At 36.9% G+C, this 15,983-nt stretch overlaps 1 protein-coding gene across 4 annotated transcripts; it reads left to right on the forward strand.

Annotated features, from left to right (window-relative positions):
- Positions 1-8,535: 8,535 nt before the first annotated feature.
- On the forward strand, positions 8,536-15,722 carry LOC112291533 (peroxisome biogenesis protein 5). 4 transcript variants are annotated; one of them, XM_024539079.3, is made up of 16 exons: positions 8,536-8,840; positions 9,071-9,201; positions 9,444-9,569; positions 9,732-9,927; positions 10,193-10,386; positions 10,574-10,849; positions 11,078-11,188; positions 11,489-11,647; positions 12,120-12,313; positions 12,993-13,242; positions 13,440-13,524; positions 13,634-13,743; positions 13,925-14,149; positions 14,311-14,376; positions 14,546-14,640; positions 15,523-15,722. In XM_024539079.3, the coding sequence occupies exons 2-16, from the start codon at positions 9,076-9,078 to the stop codon at positions 15,599-15,601; spliced, it is 2,292 nt and encodes a 763-aa protein (XP_024394847.1). In that variant the 5' UTR covers positions 8,536-8,840; positions 9,071-9,075; the 3' UTR covers positions 15,602-15,722. The 4 variants fall into 4 exon arrangements, with proteins under 4 accessions (XP_024394847.1, XP_024394850.1, XP_024394848.1 ...); XM_024539082.3 differs by having other exon boundaries at positions 11,555-11,647; XM_024539080.3 differs by having other exon boundaries at positions 11,081-11,188.
- The last annotated feature ends 261 nt before the right edge of the window (positions 15,723-15,983 follow it).

The following is a 15,983-nucleotide window of genomic DNA, read 5'->3' on the forward strand; positions in this document are numbered from 1 at the left end:
TGATGCCAATCTTTTAGCTCCAATATCTCTTGATTTCATTGTTCAATTGCTTTCAAATTATACATAAAATTTAAAAATTGATTTTAGTATTAGTAAAAAATATTTTAATTCGATTCAATTTATGAATTATTGTAAAATTTAGAAATCCTCAATAATCTTTTAAATTCTAATTTCTTAGATTTTAATACTTTAAAATTTTAATAATCATCAAATAAAATTTTTAATTAAGTTGAAACTTTAAAAAAATCATGCAACAAAATTATGATTATATATTTTTAAATTTTTACCTATAAATCATCTACTAATTTTACAAAAATTTCCAAAGTATAAATTCTTTATATTTTTCAAAACCAAAAGTTACTCCAAAATAATTTTGACTTTGAAAAGCCTTTATAAATTTATTACAAAATTAAATTATTCATAATCAATATTTACAGATTTTTATTCTAATTTTCTTTTAAATCATGCTCTATGTTTTGCCAAAAAAGCCTAGAATTGCCGTAGATATAGAGTTTTGTGCCTAAAGGTCTGATTTTGACCCTTTTTTATAACTAGTCATCTTTGGATATCAATTCTTGATTTTGTAAGTTAATCTTATATACAAACTAATTTTAAATTTCTTCTAAAGATTCTTATATTATTTATTTTTATAATCTACTTTGTTTGGCTTCATTTATAGCCATATAAAATAAGTAGAAATCTTTTTTATAAAAAGACGGTATTAACACTAAATACTATTACAAACTTCATATCTTTTACCTATGTATTACTATTATGTTTTTCAATTGGGCTCTTTTAAAATAGAATCTATATTTTTTTCTTTTATCATATAGTTATATTATATCATAATACTAGCTTGTGTTACAAGAGGGCTTAGAATGTCATGGTGATGTTGCAAGAACATGTAGTGAGTAGTCTAAGAGGGTAGAAATTTTGGACGTGTGAGTGAGTATCAAAGACATGAACTGGAAGATAATGCATAAATCAATGAAATCTGTGTCAAAGAAAAAATGAAAAAATAGAAATAAAGAAGTATATATATTAAAAAAGGAATAGAATGGCTTATTACCAAAAGATAAGAAAACTATAGACTCTTGAATCTAGACCAAAAACAAGAAAAGAATTGATAAGAGTGAAGAAGGCTTCATTTTTGTCTCTATATGTATTATCTAATCAGGGGCTATGTGGCAATATTTTATAGGACTTCTAATATGTATTGATTTTGTAGGATACATGCCTTGACTTATAAGGCAAGTTTTTCTATGTGTGGGCCACATAGTTAGTTTGGTCTTCAAGCTAACAACATGTGTGGTACTGTCACGGCCATAATCATGTAAGCTAATAATTACATATAGAAATAGGTAGAAGTAAGTAAAAATAGGTAAAAGTAAGTTAATTGTATAATATTTAATATGGGAGCTTCCTAGAAACTTCCTAGACGCTGCTTTGACTTCATAGGTGTCTTTAATTGACTTTTTGGATTAGAAACGTGGTCAACAAGTTGGCCATGTGCCACACATGTTGTTAGCTTAAAGATCAAGCTAACTATGTGGCCCACACGTAGAAAAACTTGCCTTGTAAGTCAAGGCATGTGCCTTACAAAGTCAACACATATTGGAGGTCCTATAGAACGTCGCCACGTAGCTCTTAGTTAGATAGTATATATAAAGACAAGAGTGAAGGCTTCTTCAGTCTTGTCAACTCCTTTCTTGCTTCTAGTCTAGTTTCAAGGGTCTCTAATTTTCTTATCTTTTGGCAATAGCTATTCCAGTTCCTCTTTCAATATGTATACTTATTTATATGTATTTTGTTACCTCTCTTTGAGTGAAGGCTCACTTGTCTGAATTGTTTTTTTCATCGAGTTCTTGTCCTTGATAGATTGGCAAGAGTACACCTAAAATACCAGAGCTTTGTCTAATCTTGATTAAGAGTGGATTACCCCTTTTTCTTGATAAGATATAAGCGTATTAGAAGTTGCGGATTACCCTCTTCTAAACTGATATTGTTCTTAGTATTTTCTTTGTCTACAAGTCCTCTTTTCTAGTTGTCTTGAGCGATATTAGACATCTTCTTTCCTCTAAATTGTTATCATGGCAGAACTTCTTGAAATGAAGAGTGCAATGGTTCAAATGCAAGAGCAATTGAGGAAGTTAATGCTTGCAATGCATCAACTCAATTTACCACCACAAGGAGCAACAAGATTGGCAGGAAGTGAAGATATAGAAATGGTTGGAGCTGTTTCAACATCTGCACCAAACCATGTCCTTTTTCCTATGGTAGAACGCCCTTCAAATGTTAGAGAACCAAGAATTGCCCTACCCAAGAAGTTTGATGGCACCAGATCCAAGTTTCGAGGATTTATCAATTAAGTGCAACTTGTGATTGAACTTCAACCCCAAAGCTATGCAACTGCAGGATCACAAGTTAGATTTATTGGTACACTTCTTTCAGGTTCGGCACTATCGTGGTTTTCATCTTTTCTTGAACGACGAGATCCAATATTGGATAATCTAGAGGCTTTTTTGGCGGAGTTTCGATCCATGTATAGAGAACATGATGTAATTCGTATTGCAACCAATAAGATCCGTATTTTACGACAAGGCAATCGATCAGTAATGTTATATGCTTCACAATTTTGACAACTTGCAACTGATATCAAGTGGGATGATGCTACACTTATTAGCCAATTTCTCTACGGATTACAATATGAGGTAAAAAAATTAATGCTCAACTTATCTGATCCTCAAACGTTGAGTCAAGCAATTGACTTTGCTGTGAAGTGCGACAATCGCCTTTTTAAATTCCGATCTGAGAACCGTACAAGTGGACCTCAACATTACTATAATTCAATGGCAATATCAATACCTCTTCAACACATACATTCGGAAGTAGAGGATATGCAAATTGATGCAGTAAGTTTCAAACCTCTTACTGAGCAAGAAAAGTCTCGTCGTCGTCAAGAAGGATTATGTTTATATTGTGGAGAACCAAAGCACACTGCTCAACATTGTCCAAAGAAACGACGCAATCACAAAATGAGGAGTATGGCTGTGAAAGAAGATAATATGTCAGAAAACGAGTTTGTCCAGCTACAATAGGGACCGTGCGGCTAGAACCTTGCACAACTTCTAGTAAAGGTCCTATTCTCTTCTCAGAGCCCTCTCCTGGTTTTATATTAAATATTATTTTAGGACCTAAACATTACAAAGTCTCTACCTTGTTAGATTTAGGAGCCTCAACGTGTTTTTTAGATGAAGAATTTACTAAAAGACATAGCATATCTTTAGTAAAGAAAACTAAACCTGTTCATGTAGAAGTCATAGATGGTCGTCCATTGTCTTCTGGAGATATTATTCACGAAACCCTTCCTATGGAAGTAATAATCAATGGTCATAATAGTTTTGTAGTATTTAATATCATTAGATCTCCCTCTAATCCAATCATTTTAGGTTTATCGTAGTTAGAAAAATACAACCCTCAAATAGATTGGATTTTCCAAACTCTTACTTTCTCTAAAAGTATAACTAACAGTGTAGTTAATCAAGTAGAGAGTCATAAGTTCAGTTCAGTTAAACCCATATTTATAGGTACAAAAGCTTTCTTGCATGCTACTATGAAAGAATCACCATACATTATTTATGCTACACCCGTTTCTATTGGTAAAAAGACTTCAAGTGGCATTCCAAGCCAATATCAAGAATTTCAAGATGTATTTGAAAAAAAAAATGCGGATACACTCTCGGAACATCGTCTCTATGATTGCTCAATTGACCTTCAAGAAGGAGCACAACCGCCATTCGGACCAATCTACAGTTTATCACAAAATGAATTGGCTGAACTCAAGGAGTATATTGAAGAAAACCTAGCCAAGAATTTCATACGCCATTGTAAATCTCCGGCAGGAGCTCCAATTCTATTTGTGAAGAAAAAAGATGGATCATTGCGGATGTGTGTTGATTATCGAGGACTCAACAAGATTACCATCAAAAACAGGTATCCACAACCTTTAATATCCGGACTTCTTGATCAGCTGAATCAAGCTAAGATCTATACAAAAATAGATCTTCGGGGAGCATACAATCTAGTATGCACCAAAAGAAGGAGATGCAGCTTTTGAGCAACAAAGAACGGTTCTCTTGAAGCCGGAACAATTTCATCTTCGAGCAATAAAATCAACATTGACTGTTGATTTAACTTTCCTTAAGCAAGTCCAGTTAAGTATGTCTTCAGACCCTCTTGTTCATGATATCAAGAACAATTCTTCTAAATCTCATGATCCATCTAAATTTGAATTCAAGAACAACCTACTCTATTTCGAAGGACGCCTATATGTTCCAGAAGGAGAAGCACGTTTACGTGTTCTTCAAGCTCGTCACGACTTCCCAACAGCAAGATATTTCGGATATAGTAAGACTTTGGAGCTGATATCTAGAGATTTTTGGTGGCCTCAAATGTGGAAGGCAGTTAAAGATTTTGTACAATCATGTGATGTTTGCTCAAGATCGAAAACTCCTCGTCATCGACCTTTTGGACTTCTTCAGCTATTACCCATTCCAGAACAACCATGGTCTTCTGTTTCTATGGACTTCATCACGGATTTTCCAATCCAAGTTCTTATGACTCTATATTCGTGATAGTAGATCGTTTTACCAAGATGACACATTTTGTACCATGTAAAAAATCTATCATAGGTGAAGAAACAGCTAAGCTCTTTCTTGACAATATCTATCGCTATCATGGATTATCCAAGGATATTATATCAGATAGGGGAACTCAATTTGTATCAAGATTTTGGCGGACTCTTTTCAAGATTCTTAAAGTGGATATAAAACTATCTTCGGCATTCCATCTTCAAACTGATGGACAAACGGAGCGTGTTAATCAAGTTTTGGAGCAATATTTAAGATGTACCATTAATTACCAACAAGATGATTGGACAACTCTTTTGCCATTGGCAGAGTTTGCTTACAATAACACGGTACACTCTTCTACAAAACAAACACCTTTCTTTGCTAATTATGGTTATCATCCACGACTTGATACTTTTGACTTTTCAAAAGTTGATAATCCTGCTGCGAAAGATTTGGCAATTCATTTATCAGAGCTACATGCAACGATGAAGGCGCAGTGAAAAGAGGCTCAAGAACAACAAAAGGCCAATGCGGATGTCTATCAAAAGGAACAACCATCATTCGTCTTGGGTGATAAGGTATGGCTACTTTGTCGCAATATCAAGACCACTCGACCTTGTGACAAGTTAGACTATCGAAGGTTGGGACCATTTTCTATTTCTGCACAAATCAATCCAGTTGCATATTGTTTAGATCTACTAGAGTCAATGAAAATCCATCCAGTATTCCACGTATCTCTTCTTGAACCATACAAGACAGTGGACATACCAAAAAGACGACAAGCTCCACCTCATCCTATAGAAGTGGACAATAATTAAGAGTTTGAAGTAGAAGAAATCTTAGATTCAAGGCAGCGCCAAAATAAATTAGAATATCTTGTCCATTGGCGCGGATATGGTATTAGTGAACGCGCATGGGAGCCATTAAAGAATCTTGCAAATGCAGCAAAGGCGATGGAGGCTTTTCATCGACGACATCTATCAAAATCAAGATGAAAACCTTCTTTATAAAAGAAATAGCATCTAGACAAGATAACATTCCACTTTCAATTCTTATACGTAGCTTCATTGTAGTAGTGGTGCTCAAGAGATGGAGAACCAACAACGAGCGAATTCAACTCAAGAGCCTTCATTTGCTGACCTGCCGGATGAGACATTACGATTGTCACAACCTTTAAGACGACGCAATCCAGATGAAGATCTTCAAGAATGACATGTTCTTCCTCGAATAGATGGTGAGATACAACGCGTTTGGTATCACGATTTGGGAAGGGACTCCCGATGTTTGGTGATTTTACTAGAGGTAGAAACAACTCCTGATGGTGTTCCAAATATTCTATTCCAAGGAAGTTACGAAGGCCTCAACAATGATCAAATAACTGGGTGGTCTTCCCGCCCTGGTATGGGACACTACCGACGGTTGAGAGGCCCTATCAATCATCTTCGAAGAAAACAGAGATCATAATATGTGGCGATTACAATTTGTCGCATCATAGATTTCTTCAACATATGATGACCGCTCCTCGTGGAACTCGTCCCTAGAAGGGGAGGTAATGTCACGGCCATAATCATGTAAGCTAATAATTACATATAAAAATAGGTAGAAGTAAGTAAAAATAGGTAAAAGTAAGTTAATTCTATAATATTTAATATGGAAGCTTCCTAGAAACTTCCTAGACGCTGCTTTGACTTCATAGGTGTCTTTAATTGACTTTTTGGATTAGAAACGTCGTCAACAAGTTGGCCATGTGCCACACATGTTGTTAGCTTAAAGATCAAACTAACTATGTGGCCCACATGTAGAAAAACTTACCTTGTAAGTCAAGGCATGTGGCCTACAAAGTCAACACATATTGGAGGTCCTATAGAACGTCGCCACGTAGCTCTTAGTTAGATAGTATATATAGAGACAAGAGTGAAGGCTTCTTCAGTCTTGTCAACTCCTTTCTTGCTTCTAGTCTAGTTTCAAGGGTCTCTAATTTTCTTGTCTTTTGGCAATAGCCATTCCAGTTCCTCTTTCAATATGTATACTTATTTATATATATTTTGTTACATCTCTTTGAGTGAAGGCTCACTTGTCTAAATTATTTTTTTCATCGAGTTCTTGTCCTTGACAAGTACATGGCCAACTTGATGACTATATTTTTAAATCAAAAAGTCAATTATAGACACCTATAAAGTCAAAGTAGTATCTATGAAGCTTCTTAGAAGCTTATATAGAAGATATTATAGAATTAATTTACTTTTATATACTTCTACTTTCTTCGATCTATTTACATAGGTAATTACTTGCTTATATGTGTATGTCTATGATAGTTGGTAGGATCATAGATTATGTAAGATGCTTGAGTGGACATTGCGAAAGGTTTTATATATGGATCTTAATAAAGTAGTTTATAGCAATGACAAAGTAGCTTATGAAATTTAGAAGTTTAAATGATAAAATGTTTGAAATAGACAAGGCAATGACATTTGAGCTGTAGACAATAAAAAACTAATTGAATACATGAGCAAAGATGTAATTATCCCAGTGCTAAACATGTTGAGCATAAAAAACTATGGAAAAAACTCAAGATATAATTCAAAAAATTACATAATGACCTAATTTAAGAAATAATATATAATAAAATAATGAGCTATAAATTTTACCATTTCTTATACAATATAACTAATATAAATAGTTACGTTATTATGCATATATTCTTAGTTTATTTTTAATTTTTTTGGATCAAAATTTATTTAGGAGTGGTCAATTTTTGACTAAAAAACCATGAATTAAACTTTAACAGCTTTTAATCATATCGTCAATCATTGTTTAAATATTTCATTGAAAATACTTTTCATGCGTGGAATTAATCGATTTCAAAATGTGTATATATATGTATATATAAATATATTTTAAATTTTTTTATAAATATAACTTCAAAGATTTATGTACATATATATTTAATATTTTTTAAATGTAAAAATCAATTAGATATTATGTCATGAACAAAGTTCATCTCGTGTCTTTTTAAATTATAATAACTATTATTTCCTTAACATGAATCATATTTAAAATTAAAATAAATATTGAAAGTACCAATGATACATATTATAATGGATTCCAAATCATTCAAAGTATGATAATAAAATGCTTTATTGTTTTTAAACTATTTTCACATATTATTAGCATCACTTTCAGTAATATAGGAATCATTCGAACTACAAAAATGATAAAAATTAATTTTATCATAGAAACTTAGAAGGTTGTATTATTAAAATGTACATGCAAAATTTGTGGTTCAATTCAAGAATATATGATACAATTAATCTTAAGTATACCAATCAACATTAAAATAATTTTTAAACTGAATATACTTTTCGAAACACAAGAGCCCACTTTGAAGGAACACCGAAGAATAGAAACGAAATATGGAAAATACAATTATGTCATTGTGTAGAGTAACAAGGAATTTAGAACCAGGGATGAGAAACAGTGGATGACATTACGATGAGGACATAGATGAATGGTGTTCATGCTTTTGGGACGGCAGTAGGATATGGATGGATGAAAGGCAGGATGAATTTACACGTAAGGCCACCGCTCTGTAGTGCAGTCGAGCCGGCGTTCCAACGGTCGTAGGTCCTCCACGGTTGGGGCACGCAAACCAAACCTCGCACCGAACCATTCTGCCTTCTCTTCCACAGATTTTGCTTTGGGCCGCCGGGGTCCACAGTGGATCTAGGAGAAATAACACAATTCCTAGTTCTTAGAGTTTCATATCTACGATTTTCACGGAGTTCTTTGGGATTTCTGGACAGTTGTGGCATCCGTTGGACGGGAGAGGTCGAGGCTCGTCATGTTCGACGAAGACTGATTTAGAAGCCTCTCAGAACCGATTAGGAGTGTATTGTGCTGAGTCTCGTGGCTATGGCGAAGCGCATGCGCCATGCTGCGCTTTCTCGCCTCGAGCACTGAATTCCAGAAGCGTCCGTCCAGTTTTGCTTTGCCACACTGCATTCTGCAGCTCTGGTTTTAGCTCGTTATAGATTTGAAACCCTTGCGTAGTAGTCTGGATAACAATCCCGCTGACTGTGCAACTTCATTAGGTCAGTGCCTGTCCAGAAGAAGTTGTAGGAATTGTTTGATGGATGTAGAAGCAAACTAGCAGTATTAAGTGGCGGTACAAGAGGTGCTGTCGAACTTTGTGTGGTTGGGGACCGTGAGGTAAGGACGTTGCTTTTTTATTGGAGTTCTGGGGCAATTGCGATCATGATTTTGAATTTCGGTTCTGAATAGATTTGGTGGAGCTCGTTTAAGACGCGTCGTTAGGGCTACATTTGAATTAGAAACTAGTAGACAATACAATTTATGAAATTTTAATACCGTGAAAAATTGTGTGGGGGTAGTGATTTGAAAAGTAATCTGAATCCCTTTGTGCGGGTTGATTGGGGCAGGAAGGATGGCGTTTCGTGACTTGGTGATGGGAGGCGCCGGGTGTGCAGTCCCCGGGCAAGATGGCGCGTCGTCTTCGAATCCCTTGGGTGGCTTGGCTGACTCGATCATTGGCTCTGCATCTAAAACTCAGGTTAGTTGCTGGGACAGTGAAGCATAAGTAGCGGTTTTTTTAGCATTCTACTGCTGAAATTAACAATCCGTGGTTTTGCGTTCGAGCATTGATCATGATTTGAAATTGGTTAATGAGCAGTACGAAGTGCGATGAAGGAAGTAAAAATTTGAAATGTTTTCGCTGTGATAAAGTGACATTAAGAGAGTGTGTCCCGTGTATCATGTATAAACTGACCGTGCACAACGATTCAATACCCTCAGGAGAGGATCCGGGAGATGCCAGGATTAGCTGGAGCAAGCCAAGCTGGACCTCAATTTGGCCGAAATGGACCGCTTACCTCGCTTCCTGGCTCTGAATTTAATCAAGCCCAATGGCATGATGGGCAGGTACGCGAAGCAGTGCTCAGTTTATGTTTGGTACTGGCTGCATCTATTCGGGTTTCGTGTATTATCTTAATTTAGACAGTTGATATGAGAAGAGATAATGTCTTGTAAATTACAGGTGTATACTTGGGAGTTGTTCTTAAATCGTTGTTGCGTGCCGTGCAGGTGCCGGAGTACATGCGAGGATTTCAGAGTGCGGACCCAAGAGAATTCACAGATGCTTGGAATCAGTCTGTGGAAAGGTGGCCTCCTCCCCCACAGTTATCAACGGTTCCCGGAAATCAGGAAGGAGCGTTATTCTCAGAATTTGATAGTATATACGGGCAACAAGCTGGTCCATCCGGTGCGCCGTTGTTAGATGGTTAGCTCATCTACTTATCTGAATACGTTCTCTTTCTCAACTCGTGCCCGACAACTTGCTTTGGAAGTTAAATGATACGTTTTGAGTATTTTATTTGTTAGGGTTTTGCAAAATATGATCAGTTAATGATAATACTACCATCTTAATAGCTGTCTTAGTGAGTTTGACTACCGCATTACCCCTTTTTAATAGATTCGTTTCATGTATTAAATTGCCAACCTCCACACAGTCAACTAAATTTTGTTACACCTGTGTGTGAGTGCAGCCCCACCACAGCGTGTGTTGAATAATTTTCTTCATTCTTTCTTCGACAGCAGTCGAACGAATGCTCCTTTTCCTGCTGTTAGGCTGCCAGAGCTTGGACTTTCTCAGGCTGACAAGCGTCGGATAAGGGACCGTAGTCACATCATGGGACGCCACATATTTGCTGACAAGGGCGATACTTTTGTTGATTCTCAGGTACACTTTCTCCTGCGTGTATTTTTCTTGTGAACTATTTCAAGCTTTCCGGCCTTAGTGTTTAAATTTGTGGATAAGTTCATAATTGGATATTTTGACGTAGGGTGTATTTCTAAGTATTTTTCTTAATTGCATACGTGCGCTGGATTTGCCCATTGGTTATTTCTGATTTTCTGGTTAACTGCAGGTCAATGGTCTTCTACATTCCTTGGATATTGATGAAAGTTTGGGAGCCCAAACTCGTGGTCCACTTGCTGGTCAGATTCCAGAATTTGAGCAATTGTGGAAAGAGGGTTTTGCTCAGAGTAATATGCAAGTTGTGCCAAGACCTCCTATGTCACTTGGAACTCAGTGGGCAAATGAATTTCACAGCCAAGTTGGGCCTTCTGGGGCTCCTCAAGGCTGGGCAGATGAGTTTGACAATCTACAGACTGGCAATAATTGGGCCAATCAGATGCAAGAGGTGTGTTTCCATAACTCGTCAATGCAATAACAGACGAATTAATCTAGTAGTGTTTTAGTAATGCACCATTGGTGCTGAAAAGTTCAAGATTATTCTTTAATCCGGTCTACATCCGTGTTGGTATCATTGTTGAAATCTTCAGAGCGCTAATTCTTAACTCCTGTAATTTTACTTGCGTGTTTCCATCGGAAGTAAGTTTTCATGTTTGCAACATTCTCCTTGATACAGCAGCAAAGTCTGAGTCATCTTCGTAACGGGCAAATGGGCAATATGGCTGGGATGGAGCAAACTCGTTCACTTGTTCAGACTTTGTCTCAAAACCAGGACCCAAAATTCCAGGTACTAGCTAGAATCCATCATTCTCAGAAACTGCTTGAGGCCTAGAGACGACCTACACAGATGCGATACGTACTTTTATTTGTTGAATGGTTTCAGCCTTTTTTTGTAGCAATCTTGCTGATGTCATGAAATTGATGGTTTTTTGCCTACAATTTAACTGGAGTTTTATTCTGCCGACAGGTAGGATACTAGTATATTTTTGTATATTATGGTATGATAAGATCATTGTGTGGAGATTTGCAAGCTTTGAACTGCAAATCAGTGTATGTCTCCGTGTGACTGGTCTGTGTGTTTTGCCAGAGTTCCAAATTTTTGCAGTTTGTATCGAAAATGAGTCGTGGAGAACTTATCGTGGAAGATAATCAGGTCAAGTCAGCCACGACAAATGCCGATGCTTGGGCTAATGAGTTTCAACAACAGCATCCTGAATCATGGGCTGCAGAGTTTACTGCAGGAGAGGTCCGTTTCACAAATATCTTCGCTGTCAGATTCGATACAAGTTATTTAAATACCAACTTCCTAGAATTGAAAACTGACGTGTCATTTTTTCTTTGGTGAAACCTATATCAAATTTCACGTTGAAACCTCAAATCATACCTAATTGGGAAATGGATATTGAAACTGATAATAACTTTCAATAGTGTCCACTCTGCTTTTACAGTTCAGTTCATTCTTCTGCTGTAGTTTTCTGATTATCGTACAGTCACTAGTATAAATAAATGTGAGGGGAGTCTCTTGTTATAGGCGAGTCTAACGTATGATATTTCAACACTCTAAGTGGATGGGAATATAGAGATTGCCTAGGAAATGACCTTGAGAACATTTGTTCCAGTGATTCGTCAAAGTGCAACTAATAGGATTTGAGGAGTTTGTTACTTGGAGGATTCGAAGAAAATGTGCAAAACCTGACTCGTGCATATTTGTTTGACAGCATCAATTCAGGGGTGACACTTGGGCAAATGAGTTTGCAAGGGGTAAACCTGAACCTGTTACAACTAATGACGCTTGGGTTGACGAGTTCTCAAAGTTGGGAGTGAAGGATTGGGCTGATGAGTTCGGGGATCAGATGGCTAGAGGTGCTCTCGGAGATGACGTCAGTTCAGAATGGGTTGATTCATATGATCAGTAAGTTATTTTGAATGCCGTAGAACATATATACCCTGTTATTGCAAGGTATCCTCCATAGTTTGTGTCTTTGTAATGAATACGGTCGAAATGTTTCATCATCATAAATAACACTTTGAAGGATATAAAGCTGTCGTATATCTAGATATTGTTCGCCTTACATGTGAAGTTCCGCTTAAGGATTAGACTAGACTTTTGGCAGACTTTTTGCAGATTTTCCAACAATTTTCAAATCCGCTTGTAGGTCTTTGAGGAAATTGCAGTAGGGAGATCTATTTTAATGATTTTTTTACCCTTTCGTGTTCGTTTTCAAGCTTATGGAACATCAGAATTAGTTAATAATTTGGTTTCATTTTTTCTGGTCGGTCAATAGTGTGATACTTTCAGAGACAGAAGTTCTCATATAGGTTTTAGCACATTCAATGAGGTAAGCTGATTAAGGTTAAGTACTTTTTACGAGGAATGGACACTACAGTAAATTACCGATGCATTTATTTATTTTAAACATTCAAGTTAAAACTTTGTCACTCTCGTTTGCTTTCATTAAAATATGTGAGTGGCGTAGATTGGGTGCAGCATGAATGATAGTCCCTTCACCACGTGGATGATAGAGCATCGAAAGTAGACTCTAAACTTGTCCAAGGCTTTCACCTAAATGTAAGTTTGTTAATCAATACAGGTTTGTGGAAGAGTCAGTGAGAGGAGAACAAATGAAAGCTGGGTCCTCGCGCTTCGTATATCAATTTGCGGATAATAATCCTTACGTGGGGCATCCCAACCCGCTCAAAGAAGGTCAGGAACTTTTTCGGAGGGGATTACTTAGTGAAGCGGTTTTGGCTTTGGAAGCTGAGGTGCTGAAGAATCCTGATAATGCTGAAGGATGGCGGTTACTCGGGATCACACATGCTGAAAATGATGATGACAGACAAGTATGCGATGAAAACCGTATTTCTTGTGGCTTTCTTTTTTAAGAAAAAAAGCTCTTACTGTGTAGCATCGTTAATATGTGTACTCGCTTTGACTGTTTAAATTTTATTAATAATGTTCATTGAAAGTTCCTAATCAAAGACCCAGGTAGTCCATAGGCGCTGTTTTTGATCGTTTGGTTGTGCCTGTTCTAATGTAGGCAATTGCTTCTATGGTCAAAGCAAGAGATGCTGATCCCTCCAACTTAGAGGTTCTTCTGGCTCTTGGCGTGAGCCACACTAATGGTATGCATACTCTCATATAATTAGGTTTTTACAGTTAAGATTTAGATCAGGTATCACTTTGATTTTTTATGAATGCTTTTAAACTTTTATTGGATTGTTGACTTTATAGAGCTGGAGCAAGACGAAGCTTTGCGGTACCTTAGAGGATGGTTACAGCACCATCCTAAGTATGGCGCACTTGTCCCAGGAAATGTTTCGGAACAACTAATTCCTTCAGAGGTAAGCTTTGGATTGGCTGCCACTGGTGTAGACTGTAGGTTGTGTATTATTGATGTTTGAATATAGCAATTTTAAATGGTTCTATAAACTCGGTATAGTGCAATGGAACCCAGACGCAGCTTAAGAAGAAAAATAAGTCTCTAAGGAATCTCGCTCAGATATTGACCTCTTGTTCTTTCAGGTCGAGGGCCTCTTCCTAGAAGCTGCTCAAATGTCCCCAGAGGACAGTGATATACACACAGTTTTGGGTGTAATTTACAATTTATCACGAAATTATGTCAAGGCCATCAGTTCATTCGAAAGAGCTCTTCAGTTGAAGCCCCGCGATTACTCTTTGTGGAATAAACTAGGCGCAACTCAAGCAAATAGTTCACGAAGTGCTGAAGCTATTTATGCTTACCAAGAGGTTTGTCTTCTAGAGTGATGTTTTAGAAGTTAGTCTATTCATTCTTTGATCTGTCTTCTGAGGAATCTTCAGTTTCACATAGTTTGGAACACTTCAATCCTTGTAAGAAATTCTCGTATGGTCTTTTCTTGTTGCTCAAGCTACAGCTTTTTGTGGTACAGGCTCTGGATTTGAAGCCCAACTATGTGCGAGCATGGTCAAATATGGGAATTGGTTATGCAAATCAGGCATTATTCTTTAGCCATTAACTTCAACTTCTGATTTCGGTTACTTTCAGCGTTACGAAAAAACAACAAAGTTATTTTCTGCTCAACTTAGTACTGGTTTGTCACGCAGAGTCATGTTCGATCCTGATATAGCCTTCTTAACAATTCGAGGTAAAAATCCTTTCTGCAGGGGCTCTATGAGGAATCGATCAGATACTATGTTCGGGCCTTGGAGATGAATCCGAAAGCAGATAACGCTTGGCAGTACTTGCGCATTTCTCTCAGGTATTCAAGTTATATATCCTCTTAACGTCATAGTTTTGTTCTGGATGACTTCATGATTTTTTAGTATCTTTGCTGACGCACTGCCAACTTCCCTCTATCGGCTCCTTCACAGTGTGGAAAGATACAACCCTGTACTTTTTCGCTTTCCCTGATATTCCATCTCTCCAAATTTTACCTCCCGTCATCTTCTCTACTTCTCGAGGTCTTTGTCAATTTCTATAAGATGTTCACATTCTATATACATGTAACTGAAACTACGGAGGAGAGAAAAATTCAGACATGGCAATTTTTTCATGGCAATTTTATCAACACAAAGTCAGTTGGCATGTGATGGTGTAAATGCTTTTAGATCCCTACTGCCATATTGTTTTCCCAACTTTTCAATGAGAGTTGTTTAGGATTACGCGCATGCACAGTTTTTCACAGATTTGTCTCCCCAAGCTGCTTCATTTACGTATGATGCAAGGTTTCTAAACGCAATGCATAGAAAGCCTGTGCAGAGTCTAATAAGAAGTGCGGTAGTTTCGAGAGAAACTGTGGGAGTGTGAACGATGGGCCCGGGAGATAAATTTGTGAGGAGTTAGTGAGAATGAAGAGTGTGTGGGGTGTGGGGTTTTGTCTCTATCTGTGCTCATGGAGTCCCTCATGAAACTTCTTTTCATGTGATGTACAGTATAACAATTGTGTAGCTCTTACACAAAAGTATGTCTCAGCTTGCTTTGTTCGGTTAAGTGATTTGCATTACCTCTTCTTACGGTACCACAGCAAATAGGCATGGCTATACACTCACATTTCACTTGCAACTTTTTTTGTGTGTGAACTTCAGTTCAATTCACGATAATTTTGTGATCAGAACTAATTTGGTATGTTTGTTTCTTGCAGCATTGCATCACGAAATGACTTGTTGGATGCTGTTGAGAGAAAGGATTTGAGCGCTTTGGCGAAGGAGTTCCCACTATAATTTATCATATTCAATTAATTATACAGGTTTAGTTATCTGTATGCTCTTGAATATGTTCTTTATTAATTACGATGTATTAAGATTCTGTTACGTAATATGAAATGAGTTTGATCTTTTTGGAGGTGTGGTACTCCAAATGTGAGTCTTGTATGCGAATTCTAAAATTTGTGAACAATTTCCTGTCAAAATTGATCATGGTTTCCCATGGTTTTATTCAAGCATATTATGAATAAGTATTGAACAAGAATACAAAAGTACCTAGTTTTGTTCTGTAAAATACTGTAGTGAAGCTGAGCCTATGTTCAAGATTCCTACTCTCCAAATCAAAATTCAATGTAAATGGCATGGTAGTAATGGTCTCTATTAACCATGCTCCAATATG

This window comes from Physcomitrium patens, chromosome 14 (genome assembly GCF_059467195.1).
Source record: "Physcomitrium patens ecotype Gransden chromosome 14, ASM5946719v1, whole genome shotgun sequence".
NCBI classification, from domain to species: Eukaryota; Viridiplantae; Streptophyta; class Bryopsida; order Funariales; family Funariaceae; genus Physcomitrium; species Physcomitrium patens.